Source organism: Microtus oregoni, unplaced genomic scaffold (genome assembly GCF_018167655.1).
Source record: "Microtus oregoni isolate MIOR12 unplaced genomic scaffold, Mior012 000031F_ref0000149, whole genome shotgun sequence".
In the NCBI taxonomy this organism is placed as follows: domain Eukaryota; kingdom Metazoa; phylum Chordata; class Mammalia; order Rodentia; family Cricetidae; genus Microtus; species Microtus oregoni.
Window position 1 is genome coordinate 13754032 of NW_024543090.1, and position 20426 is coordinate 13774457.

The 20426-nt window shown below is 39.8% G+C and overlaps 1 protein-coding gene and 1 pseudogene across 1 annotated transcript; both read left to right on the plus strand.

Moving 5' to 3' along the window:
• On the plus strand, positions 1-2344 carry LOC121465865 (annotated as a pseudogene).
• An 11550-nt stretch (positions 2345-13894) lies between these two features.
• On the plus strand, positions 13895-14857 carry LOC121465855 (olfactory receptor 4F15-like). Its single transcript, XM_041679271.1, has one exon. It carries the CDS (start codon positions 13895-13897, stop codon positions 14855-14857), a length of 963 nt encoding a protein of 320 aa, XP_041535205.1.
• The last annotated feature ends 5569 nt before the right edge of the window (positions 14858-20426 follow it).

Below are 20426 nucleotides of genomic sequence, written 5' to 3' on the forward strand. Positions count from 1 at the left end.
ATGAATCATGTGAATCTGAGGAGCCCAGTGGGGATGGAACAACTGTCTTCATCCTCTGTGAGCAATGCCCTACCAGTCTCAGGAAGTCACCGGGATTTGACTGCCTCTCCCTCTCACTGTCGCCATCCCTGCTCCAGGTCTCCCAGTGGCAATTCCAAACCTGGGTCCCTCCCTGAGCTCTCTGCCTTCTGCCTTGTCTCTGATAATCCCCGTGGGCTTGGGCATTGGAGATCGAGGGGTGATGTGTGGGTTACCTGAAAGAAACTATACCCTACCTCCACAGCCTTACTCTCACCTACAGAGCGGTTACTTCAGAACTATTCTACCTGGCATTTTATCTTACATGGCTGACAGACCATCTCCTCAGTACATCCACCCCAACTCTATAAATGCTGATGGTAATACAGCGTTATCTATCACCAACAGCCCTTCAGCACTAGATCCCCACCAGGTCAATGGAAATGTTGGATGAGAATTAGGTGCTGTTTCAATAGACTCTCGCTCTGTGAACATACATGGTTCCCAAAGGCTTCATCCTAATGATGGCCATGACATGGAAACAACAATCGCTATGAAGAAGTTTCTAGGGTTAGCAGCCCAGTCTCGACAGATGGAATGTCAGAGGAGCTTACAGTGGATGGTGTTGCAGGAGATTATTCACAAATCCCCAATGGCTCCAGAAGTCATGAACCTCTCTCTGTGGATTCTGTAAGCAACAACCTGACAGCAGACATTGTAGGACACTGTAGGATTGTGATACCCATCCATGGGAGTGGTCTGGAGCTTCCTGTGGTCATGGAAACCGACCACATTGTAAATCAGAGCAATGGGATGTCTGACAGTGCTCTCAGTGACTCTATCCACGCCATGAGTCACCAGCACCAACTCTGTAAACATGGACACAACCTCGCCTCTCTAGGATCTGTTTCTCTCCGTGAAGTTGGTGTTGGCCTAGAGCCTGTGGCTGTCTCTTCCATCACGCAGGAACTTGCTGTGGGGACAGGTCATGTAGATGAATACTGACAGCTTGGCTGTTGTGCCACCTTCGCTGCAAATGGAAGAATCCAATTCAAATAAAGAAAACATGGCAACCTTGTTTATAGTTTGATGCACTCTCTGTGACTGAGCCTACCCTTCAGACTGCCCTGATCATGGACCAGTGAATTTTGTTCCTGACACACCAATAGAAAGCAGAGCAAGGCTGTCGCTCCCAAAGCAACTTGTTCTACGCACATCCACTGTGGGGACAGAAGTAGGTATATAGATTGCAGAAATCATTCCTGTGCGAACTTGCTTCAGGATTCTAATTGGTCATCAGAGTCATTCCATGGAAACAGCAGAGCGGCCAGACAAAGCAGTACCATGTCTGGAAGACATACCACAATGGTGTCCTAGAATTCTGCATCATTACAACTGATGAAAATGAGTGTAACTGGATGATGTTTGTGGGCAAAGCCAGGAACCGTGAAGAACAGAATTTGGTGGCTTATCCTTATGATGGAAAAATCTATTTCTTTGCCTCACAAGACATCCCTCCTGAAAATGAACTGCTTTTCTATTACAGCCGGGATTGTGCTCAACAGATTGGTGTTCCTGAACACCCAGATGTGCACCTCTGTAACTGTGGCAAGGAGTGCAATTCCTATTCAGAGTTCAAAGCTCATCTGACCAGTCACATCCATAGCCATCTCCCTGGCAGGGCCACAGCAGCAACCACGGGCCAAGCCACAGCAAGGAAAGGAAGTAGAAGTGTTCCATGTGCCCCCAGGCTTTTAGCTCTCCTTCCAAACTCCACGTTCAGTTTATGAGTCATATGGGCCACAAGTGTGATTTTTGTAGCAAGGCTTTTAGGGATCCAAGCAACCTATGGACACACCTCAAAACACATACAGGTCATAAGGATTACGGGTGTACTTTGTGTGGCAAGTCCTTGACCCAGGAGGCTCACCTAGAGTTACACATGGTCATGCACACGGGTGAGAAGAATCTCAAGTGTGATTACTGTGACAAACTGTTTGTGCGGAGGCAGGACCTCAAGCAGTGTTTGCCCATCCACACACAAGAATCCCAGATCAAGTGTCCGAAGTGTGATAAACTGTTCTTGAGAACAGACCCCTTGAAGAAGCATCTTAATTCTCACGAAGGAAATCGAGGCTGTGCCTGTGAGAAATGTCCACAGGGTTATCTAACCAAGTACCATGTCACTCACCACCTGAAGACCTGCCAAGGGCCCACCTGAGTTCCTCAGCACAGGAGGAAGATTCTGAAGATGATCTCACAGACTCCATGAGAACAGCACAGTGCTATTTACTCAGCAGACGAGCCTCTCTCCTCACATAAATAGAAGGAAAACTGCTCTGGGTGGACCATGCATCAGGAAAACACAAAACCAACACACTGCAGTGGTTTCTAATGTGGAATGCTTTCTGATCCTTCCAACCCACTGCCAAAAGTGGACTGGGTGGGGTAACTAAAGCACTCAGTGAAGAATATCCAAAGGGATTCTTTAGGATGGACTGGGAGACAAGGCATGTGTCTGTCCTATTTTTAAGCAATGGGTGGCAAGGAAACAGTCAGCTTTTGGTATCTGCTCTTTATTTGCATAGCAATTTGGGAGGTGCATTTAGCGTGAGTCACCATGCCCTTCTGTCCATACCAATCAGATTTATCTCACATTGTTGCGTTCTTTTCCCTCCAGTCAAGGTGACTTGACCCCAGTCATCCTCACTGTTGACCACATATTATACACTATTGTAAGGTATGCATATCACAGAGAGAATTGCAGCACAGCAGTGCACGTGTTTGGTGACTGTAATTATACATATATATATATATATATATATATATATATATATATATATATATATATATATACTCCTGCCTGCCTTCTGGCCACTTGAGAGTTGAGATCCTGCTTCTCCATCTCAGCAGGTGTCGAGGGAGCAGGTGGAGAAGCAGTCAAGGGTCAGAGGACAGTGACTGGTAGAGGAAAAGGCCCAGAAAACTAAGGTTTCAATGGAAGCCAAGATTAGCCTTCTGGTTATGTGTACATGCACATCTTTATGGTCTAGCCATGTCTCTGACTTCAGGAAAGTCTTCTGTCATTCAGAGAGCACCTGGAATTAACAGGGTCCAAATAATGCCTGCTGGACTCACCTGACAAGACTGGTATTTCAGACTACAGGAGGAAGTAGGGAAATGACCTCTTATGTAGGTTTACTTTATGAACACCATTAAAATATTGCTGGCTGAAAGCAACATGCACTTCCAAATTTATTGGCGGGTTTCACAGTTCAGCCTTCCCAGTTGTCTTCCTTGCTAAAGGTCCTCATCAGCTAAGCGTAGAGGCTACAAAAGGATTTGGAAGATAGAGAAGGATATTAGTCACCATATGGGTCTGTTTTCAGATTCCTGCAAGCAGGCATAGCCGCTTGTGGCTAGAAGCAGAAACATCCTGAAGTTGACAGGGTTGATGGAACATGCCTTCCTGCTCAAGGGTACAGCCTTGGCTCGAGTAGAGGAAGGACTCTGCTGGGAAGGTTTTGCTGCTAAAGTATTTATGGGATGAATGTATTTTGTTTAAATCTGTATTCCTTTGGGAAGAATTGAAATCAAAAATTTTTAGTGAACAAAAGAAAAGTTAAATTATGTAATTTACTGGGAAATGGATGCAACTAGGCATAATCATATTAAAGAAAAATGTCAGACACAGAAGGACAAAAGACAAATATTAATATCATGTGTTTTCTCTCATTTTCAGGTGATAGAGTTCTTTATATACACATAAACCAATACACCACATGTGGGTGAGCATTTTGTGTATGCCTGTATGTACATGTGTGCACATAAATGTGCATTAGCTTATATGTGTGTGTATGTGAGTGTGTGTGTAGTATGTGAGGCTATGTGCTTGTTTGTGTGTGTTCATGCATGTGTGGTATGCATGTGTTTGCAAATGTATGTGTGCATGCATATAAGGGATGTGCATCGATTTTTGCCTGTGTGTCTGAGCATTTGCTTGTGTGGTGTGTATGTGAGTTCATGCACGTGTGTGTGTGTATCTGTGTTCATCCATGGAACTCCCCAGAATGTCAAAATATGCTTTCAAGAGGATGTTAATGAGAAATGGGCAGTGCCATCTCACTCCTAACAACTCTTAAGTCCAGTTAAGGGTTTGGGTGGACAATGTTCCTGAATGGATGAGTCAGAGTGGAGAGAAATTCGACTTTGTTATGCTCTGGGACTTGTAAGGCAGTGGCCAGGAGTCATATTGAGAGAGAACCTATTGTTAAAAGCTGAGCTACCCTGAATGTTTGCACTGGAGTGTCAGGAAGTTTCCTGGTGTTTGTATTATTATTCGCATGTTTATAGTGGCTCTAAAGGAATAAATAGGGTAAGAAATTGGAGATGAACAAGAGGGATAGATTTAATCAAAAGACTTGACACGCATGTAGGAAATTCTCAACAACAACAAAAAGCAAATTGGAGATAATCTGGGTAATCTGAAGGACTGGAAGTAATGTGCACCTATGGTGGAAGGCTACCAGTGTTTATATAAACAAAGTATACCAAATTGATACCTAGTAACACAGGGAAAGGGGGAAATGATTAAAGTAAGAGGGATAACATTTCATATATGTATCTGTACAAAACAATACTCATGTGTCATTATAACACAAAATAGTAGCTCATATTTTAAAACACCAGCAAGTTCAACTGAGAAGGGCTTAAGAATGATAGACAAGCTAGAGCTAATGGGCTAATCAGCTTATAATTTATGGAAAAAAATAATGGTAGACAAAATTAAAGATAATATGTGATTAAAAGAAGAGGACTTCTTTACAAATCATGCTCATAGCATGCAAGAGTGAGAAATGTGATTTGCTGGATAGTTCACAACCAAAATAAATGAATGAAATGATAGATTGATACATGGGTCATTACACAGTACAAAATGTGTGAAGGCATTACATTCTACATATAATAATGTAAAATAATTATCTGTCAAAATAGACAGAAATAGTCCTGTTCCTCTTCTAGTATTTTACAATCAATAATGCATGCTTCATTATAACACACAATCAATAGAGCATCCTATTTTTATACTTTTTCATTTTTGAGAGAGCATCCTGATTTTTTTACTTTTTTTTGAGATACTACAATTTTAATATCTCTCCCTCCTCTTTCCTCTCTCCCATATATCCCTCCCTACTCCCCTTCAAATTCGTGTCCTTTATTTATCAATTGTTATCACATGCATATAAATGTGTGTATACATATATTATCCTAAAATATCACCTGCTCAGTCTATATAATGTTCCTTGTATGTTTTCAGGGCTGACAATGTGTGTTGCATAACCAATTGCTGTGCTCTTCCCTGGAGAAGATGATTTCTCCTGCTCTCAGCATTCCTTCATTGCCTGTAGATCTTTATATAGGGTTGAGGCCAATGGGCTTTCACAGTCTACATTGGCATGTCTATTGGTGTTGTCTTTGTTCAGCTCATGTTTGGGAAGCCGTGTTGCTGAGACTTTATGGGTGTATCTTCTGACATTACTAAGAGACACAATCTTACAGAAAACACTCTGATCTGGCTCTTACTGTATCTCCACCCCTTCTTCCACAATGTTCCCTGAGCCTTTAGTGCATGAGTGTTTTGCAGATGTAGTTCCTGAGTCTGAGCTCCACAACTCTTTATTTGATTGATTGTGGTTTTCCTCAGTAGCCTCCCACTGTTGCAAAAAAGAAAATGATTTGTTGATAAAGAATGAAGATTACACTTATCTATGAATATAAGGATAAATGTTTATAAATTGTTGTTAGGGATTATGCTGATTTGGTAAATTATTGTCTATAGATTCTCCTCTAATAACCATGAGTTCAGTAGCTCTCAGTAGTTGCTAGGTTTCCAAAATCAGAAATGATTTCCCTCTTGTAGAGCAGGTCTTAAGTCCAACTAGAGATCTTTTGGTTACCACCTAAGGCATGTGTGCTGCTACTTCTACATCCTTAGAGTTATTGTGTCATGCTGCTGGTTGATGCAGTTTGTAGACATCATAGTTTTTTAAACACCATTATAAATATGTTCCCTAGAGTCATATTTCTGCCTCCAAACACAAGTTACAGTGAGGAACATTGAAGGCATTCAAACAATTAAATCCATTTGTTAAATGTAACAAATATGATCTGGATACCCCTAGTAACAAAACAAAGTTGCTCTTCAATACACAAATTGAGTTAGACAAAGCCTGTACTTATACACTTATACACTTACCACAATGCATTAAATTCATAATTTATAAAAGTCATTTTAAGATAATTTAAAATAGTCTTATAGTGATTTAACTTGCGTAGTTCATGAATATATAAAGAAAATTCTGTTTTCAAAGATGTTGACATCATTTCTAGGAATTTCTTGGGAACTGAATATTACAAGGTACCTAGAAATATTTGAATTCGTCATAATAGGCTCTGAAGTGACAAACGAGAGAAGTTGATTCTGTTCAAATCCTGGAGTCATCTTGCCCTCCTGTGACCCATTATCAACTTTGCCCTTGTTGTCTTGTCCACAATGAATATACTGTAGAAGGCAATTTCCTTGGCAAATTGACTAGTTTTGCAGAACCTCATCATTATAGCTTGATTTGGTCACTATCTTCCCTACAGTGAAGTATCTGAGTTTTCTTTTTATAAAAACATTTTGTATACCTCTGTGCTTGAAATAATAGCCTGCAAATAGCCACAAAGGAGGGTGAAGCTTACAACAGGAAGACATTATGCTAAATAAACTTCAGCTGAAAGGAAGACTTGGGTACCAGTTTATTTTCTGTATCATTAATTAGAATTTGGCTTGTGGACAGGAAGAAATGGGTGGTAGGTGGGACAGTGATCAGAGCAGAAGAGAAACTGTGAATCTTTGTGAGGATAGAGATAATAAGGAATCTGCACAGACATCCCTAAGAGAAAAAAAATTCATTTAAAGTGCGCTGCAGTGTGGTCCTTACCCTGGTTCAGTTCAGGACTGGACTAGGATGCAGGCTCATAACTGCACCTGTGGCTCTTTAGGGAAATAATTATCTCTGAAAATGAAGACAAGGATTCTTATCTTCTTTTAAACAAGCTTGTTGTTTTCTTTAAAGAGGAGCTAAGACATGGAGAGAAAATTCATACGTGACAAGTGCAGCTTAAAAGAGTAAAGATAAAGCCAGTGTCCTGTAAGAAATGCAGTGATACAGTGATTGAAAATGCGTGTAGACAGAAACTGTCAAAGGTGCTAATTCACCCCAAGCTAAAGTTATGTAGCTGCAGCTGAACTTGCATGATGGAAGAAAGAAAAAGAACTAGAAAAGTAAACATGCAATGTTTAATTACCAACTTATCAATCTCTTAGTCATTTTTATTTTTAAAACATTTATCATAACTTTTCTGGGTTAACGCAAGGAAAACTGGGGTCATTAGACAACAGCAACAAAGAAAGGGGGACAGAAAATGGACCTATGAGGAAAAGCCAAAGGAACCGAGAGGATTAACACTAAAGGGTGAGGAACCGCATTCATGAGGTATGTGGCCATTCGCCGGAACATGAACACCTGCCAGTGGCCAGATGAATATGCATAAAAGTATAGTATGCATAAAAGTATCGTATACATGTAGTGAGAAATTTTTTAATTATAAAAATTATTTTAAAAGCTTAAAGATACAGAGAAGTGATTTTATTTGTTTTTACCAACTTCAAGGATATTAACCACTGGAAGACTCAGAGGCAAGTTCTTCGAGTTCACAGCAGAAGTGAGCATGCATTCATGAGTAAACTCTTCATACGCTCAGCCGGAGAATTGAGTATGCATTGACTTTATGAAGAGGAAAAAATTTTCTTAATGCAAAGAAGAAATTCAGAATTACTATATTAATGAAAATAACGAAAACAAAACAGGAAATAAACTAATCTTCGAGCCTTATAAACTGCGGAAAGCATTATGTCCCAGATAGAAAAATAAAAGGAACAGTCTCAGACGATATTTCAGACTTCTGGTTCAGCAATGTCATCTCTTGATAATGAGCATCACATTTTTTCAATTTTTCTTAATATCAAGTTATTATTAATCTGTTCTAAAGTGTTGTTCAGTTCCATATAAATGAAGACAGAACTAGTCACCTCAAGGCAGAAAAACCCTGACAGGCAATAGTCACAGAAGAGGACACACTCTGTCCAGGAGGGTATAAACGTGATGCAGCCCTCAGAGTCAAGGGTCTCCCTGCGGAAGTCTTTGAGTGACCAACTCTCAGAGATGGAAGTGTGCTACTCAGGAAATCTGAAGATTTGAAGGCAAAACTGAGTAAGTTAATAGATTCACTAATATTTACTATTCATGTTATTTTATCTTCTTTGGCTTTTAGGGAATTATAAAGAGGGGAAATGTGTGTTAGTCCTACTTCTCCGTTTCTTCTATCTGGTGGCCATTCCTGCAGATTGTCTCCCTCCCACCCAGATTTTCTTCTCTTATCCTGTCTCCTGCAGTCACAGAGCCAAGCTAATCCTCCTTGGATAATGACTCAGGCTTAAAGAAATTATATTATTCATCCACAAAACCTTTATCCTTGCATGAATAGAATCTCAGGATATGTCAAGAAAGCCTCATGGAAACTCATCTATAATAATTGGATAGGGTTCCCTTCTCTCAGCAGTGTATGCAAGACTGGGGACTACAATGTGTTTGCCTAAAATGGCACAGCTCTGCTGGTGAGTGCTGGCAGGGAATTATTTGGGGGTGCTGCTGTTTCCTCTTTATCATAATGTTCAGCCCCACTGGCCAGCTTCATCACCTGCCACATTCAAAGATCTAATTTCCCCTTCTCTTTCTTCTTCAAATTTTCCCATCCAGTTCTTTTCTTGTTTTAAAAGTATATTTAATTACCCTAAAATATCCAAGTTGCCCGCTACCTAGTCTTTATCTTTACACAAATTGAATATGGAATATCGTATTTTTGTCTTAAATGAACCCTTAAATATCCTAATTTTCACCTTGTCCTTATAAATCCATGAACAGTTGAGTGTCATTTTTTCAGCTTGATGATTTGTCCTTTTTCTCAAATGCTCTCTCTATTCAGCCCAGCTAGCTGTAACTCACTATGGAGAATAATCTGGACTCAGACTCGTAGCAAGCCTCCTGAGAGTACATCGCTACTTCCAGCTCTTTTTGTTTTTTGCGATCCAAATTTCGATTTGAAAAAAAAAAATCACACATGTTCCCACTTCACAGTATATTCTCACTGTGCTTATTTCATACAAGCCTAATTTTTTTAAGGAAAAGAGTATTTTTCTTAGTAATCACAAGGAATTACGGAGGGGCTTTAAACTTCCCATTTTAGGGAAGTTTTGATTAGTTTATAGCACATCGCATGGAAGTTTGAATAGAAATCATAAATTAGTTCATTTATTTTTTTATTTTTGAGATTATAATATATTTGCATCTTTTCTATGTTCCATTTCTTCCCTCCAAACCTTCATATGTACCAACAACAACCACCTGCTCTCTTTCAAATTTATGGCCTCTTTTTATTTAAAAAATATATTCCTAAATACATAAAAACAACCTGTGCAGTCCGTACAATGTTACTTGGTGTTGTGTTCTCAGGGCTGCCTATTTGGTATCCAGTTGGTGTGGTCTTTGTTGAGAAAGACTTTCTCCTGCCCTCAACATTCCTCAGTTGTATACAGTGCTTGGTGTGCAGTTGAGGCAGCAGGAACTTTCCCTTTTCACATTAGCAAATCTAGTGGTGTCATCCTAGTTGGGTTCATGTTAGGCAGCCACACTGATGAGAGTTCCTGGAGGTAGCTCCTGACATTTCTAGGAGACACCATCTCACAACAAACTCTCTCTTTCTCTGACTGAGACAATTTTTCTTCCCTCTCTTTCACGACGATCCTGAGCCTCGGGTGTGGGACTTGGGTTGTGTCAGTAATGACTGAACTCCGCAGTTCTGCATTTTGATTAGTTGTGGGTTTCCATAATGGTCTCCATCTGTTCCAAAGAGAAGTTTCTTTGATGGAAAAAAAAAAGCAGAAAGGGTACAAGCTGCACTAGATGGAAACAGCGCAGAGAATCAAAGAATCTAAGAGCTGGTTCTTAAACAAGATCTAGAAACCCTTATCCCACCTAAAGAGAAAGAGACAACTCAAATTAACAGAATGAAATGGTTTTATAAAGCTCTTAAAATTGTTTTCATAGCCATTTTGTGTGCCTTCAATTTCCTATAACATTAAATTATTCCACATGATAGCCAGGTTTTTGCACCATTCTGTTAACTCCAAGATTTACTATATTACTATATTACTAGAGACTTTCTAGATTCCATATGCACATTTGTCGAATGAGTGAGTAGACAACCAAACAAATCTCCCTAGTGTTGCTTCTAGGTTGATTTTCAGTCATTAACAAAAGGTTTGTTACAGAATAAGAAATCTGACCCTAAGCTTTAGAAATGTAAGAGGGAGATCAATTCACTGTTACTAAATAAAGACCTTGAAAAGTTAAAAAAAAAAGTAATAGGAACTATACACATAAGAATTCAGATAAAAAGAAGTCAGACCAGCTAGAAGAGCTTTCTGGTGTAAGCAGAGGTTTTGAGATGTTCCAGGTAATGAATTAGAGTTTCCTCCTTCACTGTACTTATCCCTTCTGATAAAGGAAGATACAACTTTAAAACTGCATTCTTTCTATGCTGAATATGGATTTCACAAAGCCAAGAATTCATGTCAATGTTATTCCTGAGACCTCTGGAATGGTATCTGGCACTCTGGGTATTCGAAATATTTGCTGAATTAATGAACAAGAAAGAGTCATAGAAAAACTCAGAGGCTGTTTACATACCTGCCATAACAATTTCTCTGATAACATATTGATTGACTTAACTACCACTGGCTCATCACTGTTGGCCGTTCATTGTCCATCTTATGTATTAGTAGAGTCAGAAACTATTGATGCATACTCATAGGGCATCACCCCTCAATATCCTTTTTAATATCCTCACAAGCTACCCAAAATCCATAGTGTCAAACTCATTGTTTTATTGGAAGATTGTCATTATCCCATAAAACAGTGTGGTGTACAGAATAATGTTCTTCAAGGATGCATGTGTCCTCAATGCAGAACTGTGAATATTACCTTATGTCAAAGGCGACTTTATGGATATAATTGGTTCAAGAATTTTAAGATTTAAGGTTATCATTGATCTGTCCAACACAATTCCAGAGATAATTCTAGAGAACTCTGGAGAGTCAGAAAGAAAGGTGGTGAGAGGATTAAGTGTAGATGCTAGCGTTGTGAGACCCTGAACCAAGAAATGCGGGCAGTCTTTAGAAGCTGGAACTGACAAGAAAACAGATTCTTTTCTGGAAATTTCAAAAGAATAAGTTTCTGGGGATACTTTAATTTTACACTCAAAGATTCACATCAGCTTTCCTGCTTATAAAACTGTAAGTGTGTTGGGGTAGGTGAGGATGAGGACAGAGGTGAATGTGTGGGAATTGGGACACTGGACCGAGAACAGGATGGCTGGGTTTGGTTTGGTTTGGTTTGGTTTGGTTTGGTTTGGTTTGGTTTGGTTTTTTGAGACAGGGTTTCTCTCTATAACAACCCTATCTGTCCTGGAACTATCTCTTATAGACCAGGCTGGCCTCAAACTTACCGAGATCCGCCTACCTCTGCCTCCTAAGTGCTGGGATTAAACGCCTGTGCCACCACCATCTGGCTCAGGACAGCTGTTTTAAAGCCCAAATTTTGTAACCATTTCTTACAACAGTGATCAGAAACCAATTTAAAAGCTACTTGCGGGACTGAGGAAATAGCTCAATGGTAAAGCGCTTGTTTTTAAAGCATGCACAAGGACCTGGGTTCAGTCCCCAGAAGAGCCTAGTAAATAAAAAAGAGAGCTGAAAAGTTGTTTATTGTGAAGAACATTTATTGAGAGACTGTGGAACTGATTCCAGTGTAAAGTTTCATGATGTTTGGTGATATCTGCTTCTGTGTAAATCATCTCACCATCCACCTACAGCACCTGTTCCTGATCCCTAAAGAACTACTGTCCTCTTCTTCCCCATGCTGTGATGTGGCCGCTGGCCTTAGTCGCTTCTATGCTCTTTATAACTCAGAAATCACCCTGTCCCCAAGCACACACAGACAACCCGGATCTTTCCTACCAATATTTTATTTGCCATTCTTTTACCCAATTCAAGTCTATTTTGAAGAAGTATGAACTTTTGTGAGTAGTCAAGTGGGTGTGCAGATCTATATTAGATCTACAACAGAGGGTGTTTTATCTCGGCTCACAACCCTTTAGACCACAGACTTTATTGAAAGTGAATATTGGTTAGAAAGCAAAATGACTTCCTTCATTTTGAAACATTAGATGCCTTTGATTGACTTTTTTAAATGTGTGGCTGAGGCTTCATAATTATTTTACAAGAGAATTTTCCCATACAACTTATCTCTATGTAGTTAAAAAAAAAAAGTACAGGAATGACCTTGGGAACTTGTGATCCTCTGATTGGCGTGCTATTTACACACTATTGGTGTGAAGCCGACTGGCTTGTGATAGACTCTCAACTCTAATGTCAGCCCGCAGTCCCGTGAATTTATTCCTTCACTCAGCAAGCATGAAGCACTTGTCATTAGGCTGGTGAGTGTCCCTGTTAGTGACATGATGGTGGCAGAAACCACACATATGAACAAAACTTGATTTCCATATCAGATAAACTACGTTTTATTTGATGTTCCAGTGATCAAACATGGGCCTCGCACATGCTAAGAAAGTACCCTACCTCTGGGCAGTACCTCCAGCGAGAAGTTACATTTCAGTTCAAGAAATGGACAGTTATACAATTATGAATGACAAAATAAACTTATCACTAGCAGAGCTGTCTCAGCTAGGGTCACTACCACTGTAATGAAACATTATGGCTGGAAGCAAGTTGAGGAAGAAAGGATTTATTTGCTTACACTTCCCATGTCATTATTTATCATCAAAGGATGTCAGGACAGGAAATCAAACAGGGCAGGAACCTGGAGGCAGGAGCTGATACAGAAGCACTGGAGGAGTACTGCTTATAGGCTTAGTCTTTATGGCATGTTCAACCTGCTTGCTGTTAGAACCAAGGACCTCCCACCCAGAACTGGGTCCTCCCCCATCAATCACTAGTCAAGAGAATGCCCTAAAGGTTTGCCTACTGCCTGTTCTTAAGAAAGTATTTTCTCAGTTGAGGTTCCCTCCTCTCAGATGACTCTATCTTGGGTCAAGTTGGCATCAGAACTAGCCAGGACAAATCATTGAGTGTGTGAAGATTCTGTCGGACTATGATTTCACAAATCAGAGCATGGTTACCTGCAGTTTGAGACTTGGACTTTGTGTAATGTATAATACAATGACAGAAATTTTGGAAGTCGAAGAAAAAGGATAAATGTTTAAAGTTTGAATGACAAAAAGTAAGTGTAGGGACTTTTAAAGCTGTATACCATGCATGCGTATTGTTAGGTAGCTCATGTGAATAGCCAAAATCATCTCAATTCATAAGAAACTGTGGTCAAAGGGATCTAAAAATGACCTTTTTGTCATCCGGGTAGAATATCCTGGACAAGAGGAAATAGAAAATATTCACTTAATATCAAGCAACAACAGAGAAGAAACAGGTCTAGAGGTGGGGACACTCTAGCAGTAGCTTTGAAAATTATGCCACCATGTGGAAGTCAGCTGGCCCATCTAAGAGGAAGCAAGCATGCATGTGACAAAGAGTATTTTGCTGTGCATAATTTTAATTTAATAATTACTTTCATCGTCGAACACTAACTCTTGCCTAAGTCAACTGTTCTCATTTTCGTTTTTCCCTCAGGAAATACGAATGCTGACTCTGACATCCGAAGCAATGTTTGGGATGAACCACTCTGTAGTATCCGAGTTTGTGTTCCTCGGGATGACCAATGTATGGGAGATTCAACTTTTTCTTTTCATCTTCACCTTCTTGTTCTACCTGGCGAGCATGATTGGCAACCTTGTCATTGTGCTCACTGTAACCTTGGATGCCCATCTAAAGTCCCCCCTGTACTTTCTCTTGGCTAATCTCTCGGTCATTGACATGATATTCTGCTCAATTACAGCTCCCAAGATGATCTGTGACATTTTCAAGAACCACAAAACCATCTCCTTCTGGGGCTGTATCACTCAGATCTTCTTCAGTCATGCAGTTGGGGGCACTGAGATGGTGCTGCTCATAGCCATGGCTTTTGACAGGTATGTGGCCATATGTAAGCCTCTGCACTACCTGATCATCATGAGCCCACGAGTGTGTCTGTTCTTTTTAGTCACTTCCTGGGTCATTGGCCTCATTCACTCAGTGGTACAATTGGTGTTTGTGGTAGGCTTGCCTTTCTGTGGTCCTGATACACTGGACAGTTTTTATTGTGACCTCCCCCGACTCCTGAGACTTGCCTGCACGAACACTCAAGAGCTTGAGCTCATGGTAACTGTCAATAGTGGCCTCATTTCTGTGGGCTCCTTTCTCTTACTGGTGATTTCCTATATTTTCATTCTGGTCACTGTTTGGAAACATTCTGCTGGCGGACTGTGTAAGGCCCTCTCAACTCTTTCAGCCCATGTCACTGTGGTCATCTTATTCTTTGGGCCACTGATGTTTTTCTATACATGGCCTTCACAAAACTCACACCTGGATAAATATCTTGCTATTTTTGATGCATTTATCACTCCCTTTTTGAACCCAGTCATCTATACATTCAGGAACAAAGACATGAAAGTGGCAATGGGGAGAGTGTGGGGCTATCTTAGGCACTACAGGAAAATGTCATAAAAGGTTTGCAGGGAAGGTCCCATGAAATGTCAGGGGCATCCCTAAGATTTGTGCAATGTGTGCACCATTCTTCCTAGCAATATCATACATCGTGATGAGCCAGGGGTTCAACACCTAGAATATATGCTCTCACTGATGAAAATGCAATAACTTGAGGCTGACACCAGGAAGAACTGCCACCTGAAAGAAAACGTCAAGATGGGCTACCACTTTGAACTTCTAGCATCTTCTTAGTTAGCATCAAAAATAAGCTCCTGACACAGAAAGATCACAAGCTAAAACTTACCTGTTTTTACCAAACTTTATTCTAGTCATGCACTAAGGTTTCAGGAATGCTTGAAGAAGATAGTACCATTGGTATAGGTTGAGAAAGTGATACATTTAAAAACTGAACTACAGATCCCACTAGAAGAGGGTCACATAGCTGGGCGATGGTGGCGCACGCCTTTAATCCCAGCACTCGGGAGGCAGAGGCAGGCGGATCTCTGTGAGTTCGAGGCCAGCCTGGTCTACAAGAGCTAGTTCCAGAACAGGAACCAAAAAAGCTATGGAGAAACCCTGTCTCGAAAATTAAAACAGAAGAAGAAGAAGAAGAAGAAGAAGAAGAAGAAGAAGAAGAAGAAGAAGAGTCACATAGAAGAAATTGTTATAAAACATGAGTTCATCAGCATAGGAACAAACCAGACCCTCTGAATATGGGTGACAGTTGTATGGCTGGAGCAGACTGCGAGGCCACTGGCCGTGGCACCAGGATTTATCCCTACTGCTTGTACTGGCTTTTGGGGAACCCATTCTCTTTGGATAGATACCTTGCTCAGCCTAGATACAGGCCTTGGACCTACTCCTAGGCAATGGGCCTTACCCTCTCTGAGGAGTGGAGGGGGAAGGAGGGAGAGGGAATGGGAGAAGGGGAGGGAGTAGGAACTGGAATTGGTATGTAAAATGAAAAAAAGATATTTTGTTTTCTTTTAAAAAAATAAAATAACCCACAACAAAAAAAATATGAGTTCATTTCAAAGCCTAGCCTAATGGTATATGCGGTGAACAAGAAATTTGCTACATTCAACTGTTATTTTTTTACAACAACGGCTCCTTTAAATCATTATTTGCTGGTTGGTAAAATTTGTTTCAGAATTGGAAGGGAAACTACTTATAAAATGAGAGTTGATTCCTTTTTTTTCCCCAAGGGCTAATAAATCCCTTGACACAATCAGCACTGGTGTGGAGGAGTCTTTTTTGGTGGGGGTCTGTGTGTGTCCTGAAGTGTGTTTAGACCTGCTCCTATGCGATTTCATGCAGTTACGTGAGATCTTACTAAATGTCCACTAGGGGGCAGTCAGTGCCAGCAGGGAAGCGCTGTTTACAATCAGGACTATTTCAAGGACCAGAGTAGGAGAGACGGCTAATGTAAATGCTGAATAAGTGCAGGTTATGAAGTAGATGTATATTCATTTTAACTCATATCTTGATTAATGTATTTTAAAACGTGCCATACGTTAAGCGTGAAGACAGTTTTATGCTTAAATACTATAGAATAATGAATAAAATTTTCTTATAAAACTAAACTATAAATAAATTTAATTTTTTTCTTGGAATGAGAGACATATCTCAGTGGTATAACAATTTCTCAGCATGTAGGAGGTCTTGGATTTGGTTCCTAACACCACAAGAGAAAAATAAAAAAGCCTTACTTTGAGATCTTGCTAGAGCCATGAAATGTATTTATAAAATAGACATCTTTATAATTTATTGATCCTTATATTTAATTTTAAGCATGCCTCTTTGTTACTAGTTCTGGTAAAATATTATTGAGATTTTCTTCATATTTTCCTAATTCTTTTTAGCATAATTACATAATTTGCAACCAGAAAATTATATTAAAAAGAAAATCCATAGAGTATAGTGGCCCACGTGTGTAATCTTGGAAACTGGGGTGGGGGCTGAGGCATGAGGATTGCTGTGAGTCTGTAGCCCATCTACGCTATAGACAGTACAAGTTCAGACCAGACATGGTGGTGTACATCTTTAATCCCAGCACTTGGGAGGCAGAAGCAGACAGATATCTTTTTAACCCAGGAACCATGACAGCATTCAGTCACTGAACATTGTATAAAAAATAACACACAGAATGTAGTAACGATGGCAATTACTATCCAAGGATGAATTAACTGCTCCTCGTTATTTTCAGAATCTTCGGAGCCAGGGTTTCATCGAAAGAATTGACAACCCTAAAAAACAGAGTCCTTCAGAAGTCATTTCACAGCTCATCTTTTCCCAAAAAATTAAGTGGAGAACAACAGAGGGAGGTAATCACCTTGATATCAGACATACACAGGCACGCGTGCACATGCACACAAAGACATGTGCATCCACACACACAATAAGAAATAAAAATAAACAATATAAGGATCACCTAACCATTTTAGTCACAGAGAGTAGACCCGTTTTCCATGCCTAGCTCTCTGTGACTATTTGTTGATATAACCTCAGCCTTAATTGAGTTAAACAAACAAAGGCATCTAAGAATTTAAGGAGTGGCAAGTTGGGAAGTAGAGAGTCATGTTTCCTAAATTCAACACAGGAAAATTTGCTGCAGAATGGAAACATGTTAAAATAAAGTCATTTATTTTTGTCTTCTGTACACAGTCACCCCCACTACATTCTGGAGTGTTTTGCTGGTGTGTCTTGGGTTGCTGAGTTTTATTTATTTATTTTATTGTGCTATACATTTTTCCCCACTCCCTCCTTCCCCCTACCTTTCTACCCTCTCTGGTAACTCCCACACTCCAAATTTATCCAGAAGATCTTGTATTTTTCTCCTTCCTATTTAGATCCCTGTATGTCTCTCTTATGGTTCTCTTCATTGTCTAGTTTCTTTGCGGTTGTGAACTGTAGACTGGTTTTTCTTCTCTTTATATCTAAAAGCCACTTATGTGTGAATACATATTATATTTGTCTTTCTGAGTCTGAGTTACCTCACTCAATATGTTTTTTTCTAGATCCATTCATTTGCCTGAAATTTTCAAGATGTCATCATTTTTGACTGCTGAGTAGTACTCCATTGTGTAAATGTACCAAATTTTCTTTATCCATTCTTCGGTGGAGAAACATTTAGGGTTGCTGAGTTTTATAGTTATATCATTAACAAGAGAAGAGTTTTTATTTTGAATAATTGCTGGTTTTATATAGTATTAATTACATTGCAATCCTAATAAGATCAAACTTCTACTATACTTTTCTTTTTTTGGCTACTATCCCATTCATAATGATACATTTTTTTTAAATATATGAACATTTTCCTCACCAATACCATCCGTTTCCTCACCACTGCTCCTCAGCACCAATTACAATGAGATAATTAGGACTTCTTTCTCTACCCTCTCCCACTGGAAACAAACCATTAGATTATTTTTATCTTTCTGGAAATGCTCCTGGCTTTATTTATTGTGACACATGAACCTACCCTCCTGGTTTTCCCATTGTGTTTTCCACCTCATCACCTTCTGTGTGGGCTTAACCTACCCTTCTATCCTCAGATTTGTGTCTTTCTTCAAACCCAGTTCCTACACAGCCCAGCTTTAGGCCATTAGCTCTACAAGTTAAAAACTCATCTGAGTTTTTCTGGTGTCTCACATAATGGCTAGTAAGACAATTTCTTCAAGGGCTTTGGAACTAGGAATGCTTCTGCTCTGATTTCTATTGCTGTGTTTTGTTTTCCTTTGCTTCTATAGTGCTGGAGATCAAGCCAGACCTCATACACAATAAGCAAGTGCTCTATAGCTCAGCTACCTCCAAAATATTTCCAATCTTCTCTACCAAGAACTTCTTTAGTAGAGGATACTAGAACTTAAATGATTATTATTCCTAATTGCTTACAGACTGTAAAAAAAATTATTCCATCTCTCTTGTTGAAAAGTAGTCTAAGAAAAGTGATATATGTTTCACAGATTTTTTTTTCAATTACTCAAAGGCCAGAGAGATGACCAGATGTTCGGGAACTTGACACCAAACTGGAAGACCGGAGGTCCTGCCTAAATTCAATCCCTGGGTCCCACATGGTAGCAGGAGATACCCGGTCACAAAAGTTTTCCTCTGACCATCAATATCCACCATGGCACCTGCACGTTTACATACACTCACATATATCAAATAAATGGCATAAATTTGTTTTAAAATAAAATTAATAAAAGGCTTGAAGACATCAAATGAGCAGCATTATTTTGCACCCCTGACTGTTAAATCCAATCCCAAATCCTGCAATCAATTTTTAAAGTAAGTGAATAAGGAAAAGTATCTGAAAGAAATGCCATAAACTTTAGCAGTGACACCAGCAATGATCTCTCGTGTAGAATCTATTTTCATTTAGTGACATGCATACATGAGACACAATTCATGACCTCTTACTATTCCTTTCACTAATTTGAGCTACTTAACCTCTTCATGCACAAAGTCTAGCATCCTGCATGAAGGAGGGGTTAAAATGTCTAAAACTCCCTTTTGACCTAGACCAGTGGTTCTCAACCTGTGGGTCACAAACCTCTATCTCCAAAAATATTTGCTTTAAAACTCATAACAGTATCAAAATTACAGTTACGAAGAAGCAACAAAAGTAATTTTATGGTTGTGAGTCATCACAACAAGAGGAACTATATCAAAGGCCACAGCATTAGGAAGGTTGAGAACCACTGACCTAGACACACAACAGTTTCTTAAAGCCTCCCTCTCCCAAGTGTTGACATTATAGGCATGAGCGATCACATGTGGCTCTTCAATGGTGTGTTTTAAATGCTAGAAGAAAATACCAAAGTGATAAATTTAACATGCTAGAAGAAATTATCAAAGTGATTAGCTCGCAAAAATAGAAATAGAAATTTAGTTGATAAAAAAATACATTAAATACATATTATATTCTACTTTTTGTTCCAGGAAATTTAGAAAATTGTTTCTAATGTTCAGTCCAATAGTAAGAAGGAACAGGGGAGCTGGCACACGCCTTTAATCCCAGCACTCAGGGAGACAGAGACAAGTGGACCTCTGTGAGCTCCAGGCCAATCTGGTCTATAAAATAAGTTCCAGGCCAGCCAGGACTGTTACACAGAAAAACCCTGTCTCAAAAAATCAGAAAGAAGGAGGAGGAGGAACATGGATCTTTTAAGCACAGTTGGGTATGCTATTGCTATTGCCCTGGGTTGCCCCTTGGGGGTTGCCGGTAAGTCTCTACTATTGAGGCATTATACATTTCTGACACAGGACTCAGATTAGAGCTGGATCTAACCTGACAGCCTCCTTCCTGTGCCCTGGCTTCCACAGTACTGGAAGGTGCTAGGCAAGCTGCGAAAGGAGGGAAACGAACAGTAGTCCTAACCAGGTATGATGCCTTTGACCATAACACTGATCAGCACGTAAAGGCATCCCTAAATTGCAGCGGTGGCTCTCATATTCTGGCAGCAACCAACAGCTGTCTAATTGTACCTAAAGCCTAATCAGGAGGAGGAACCTCATGCCAGGTACTATAATCCTAGCCAGCTGAGCAAGGCCAGTGAGGTCATGGATCTTGAGAAGAACCCAC

Coding starts and splice junctions, on each gene's coding strand:
- LOC121465855 (XM_041679271.1), top strand. CDS start 13,895: ATGCTGACTCTGACATCCGAAGCAATGTTTGGGATGAACCACTCTGTA.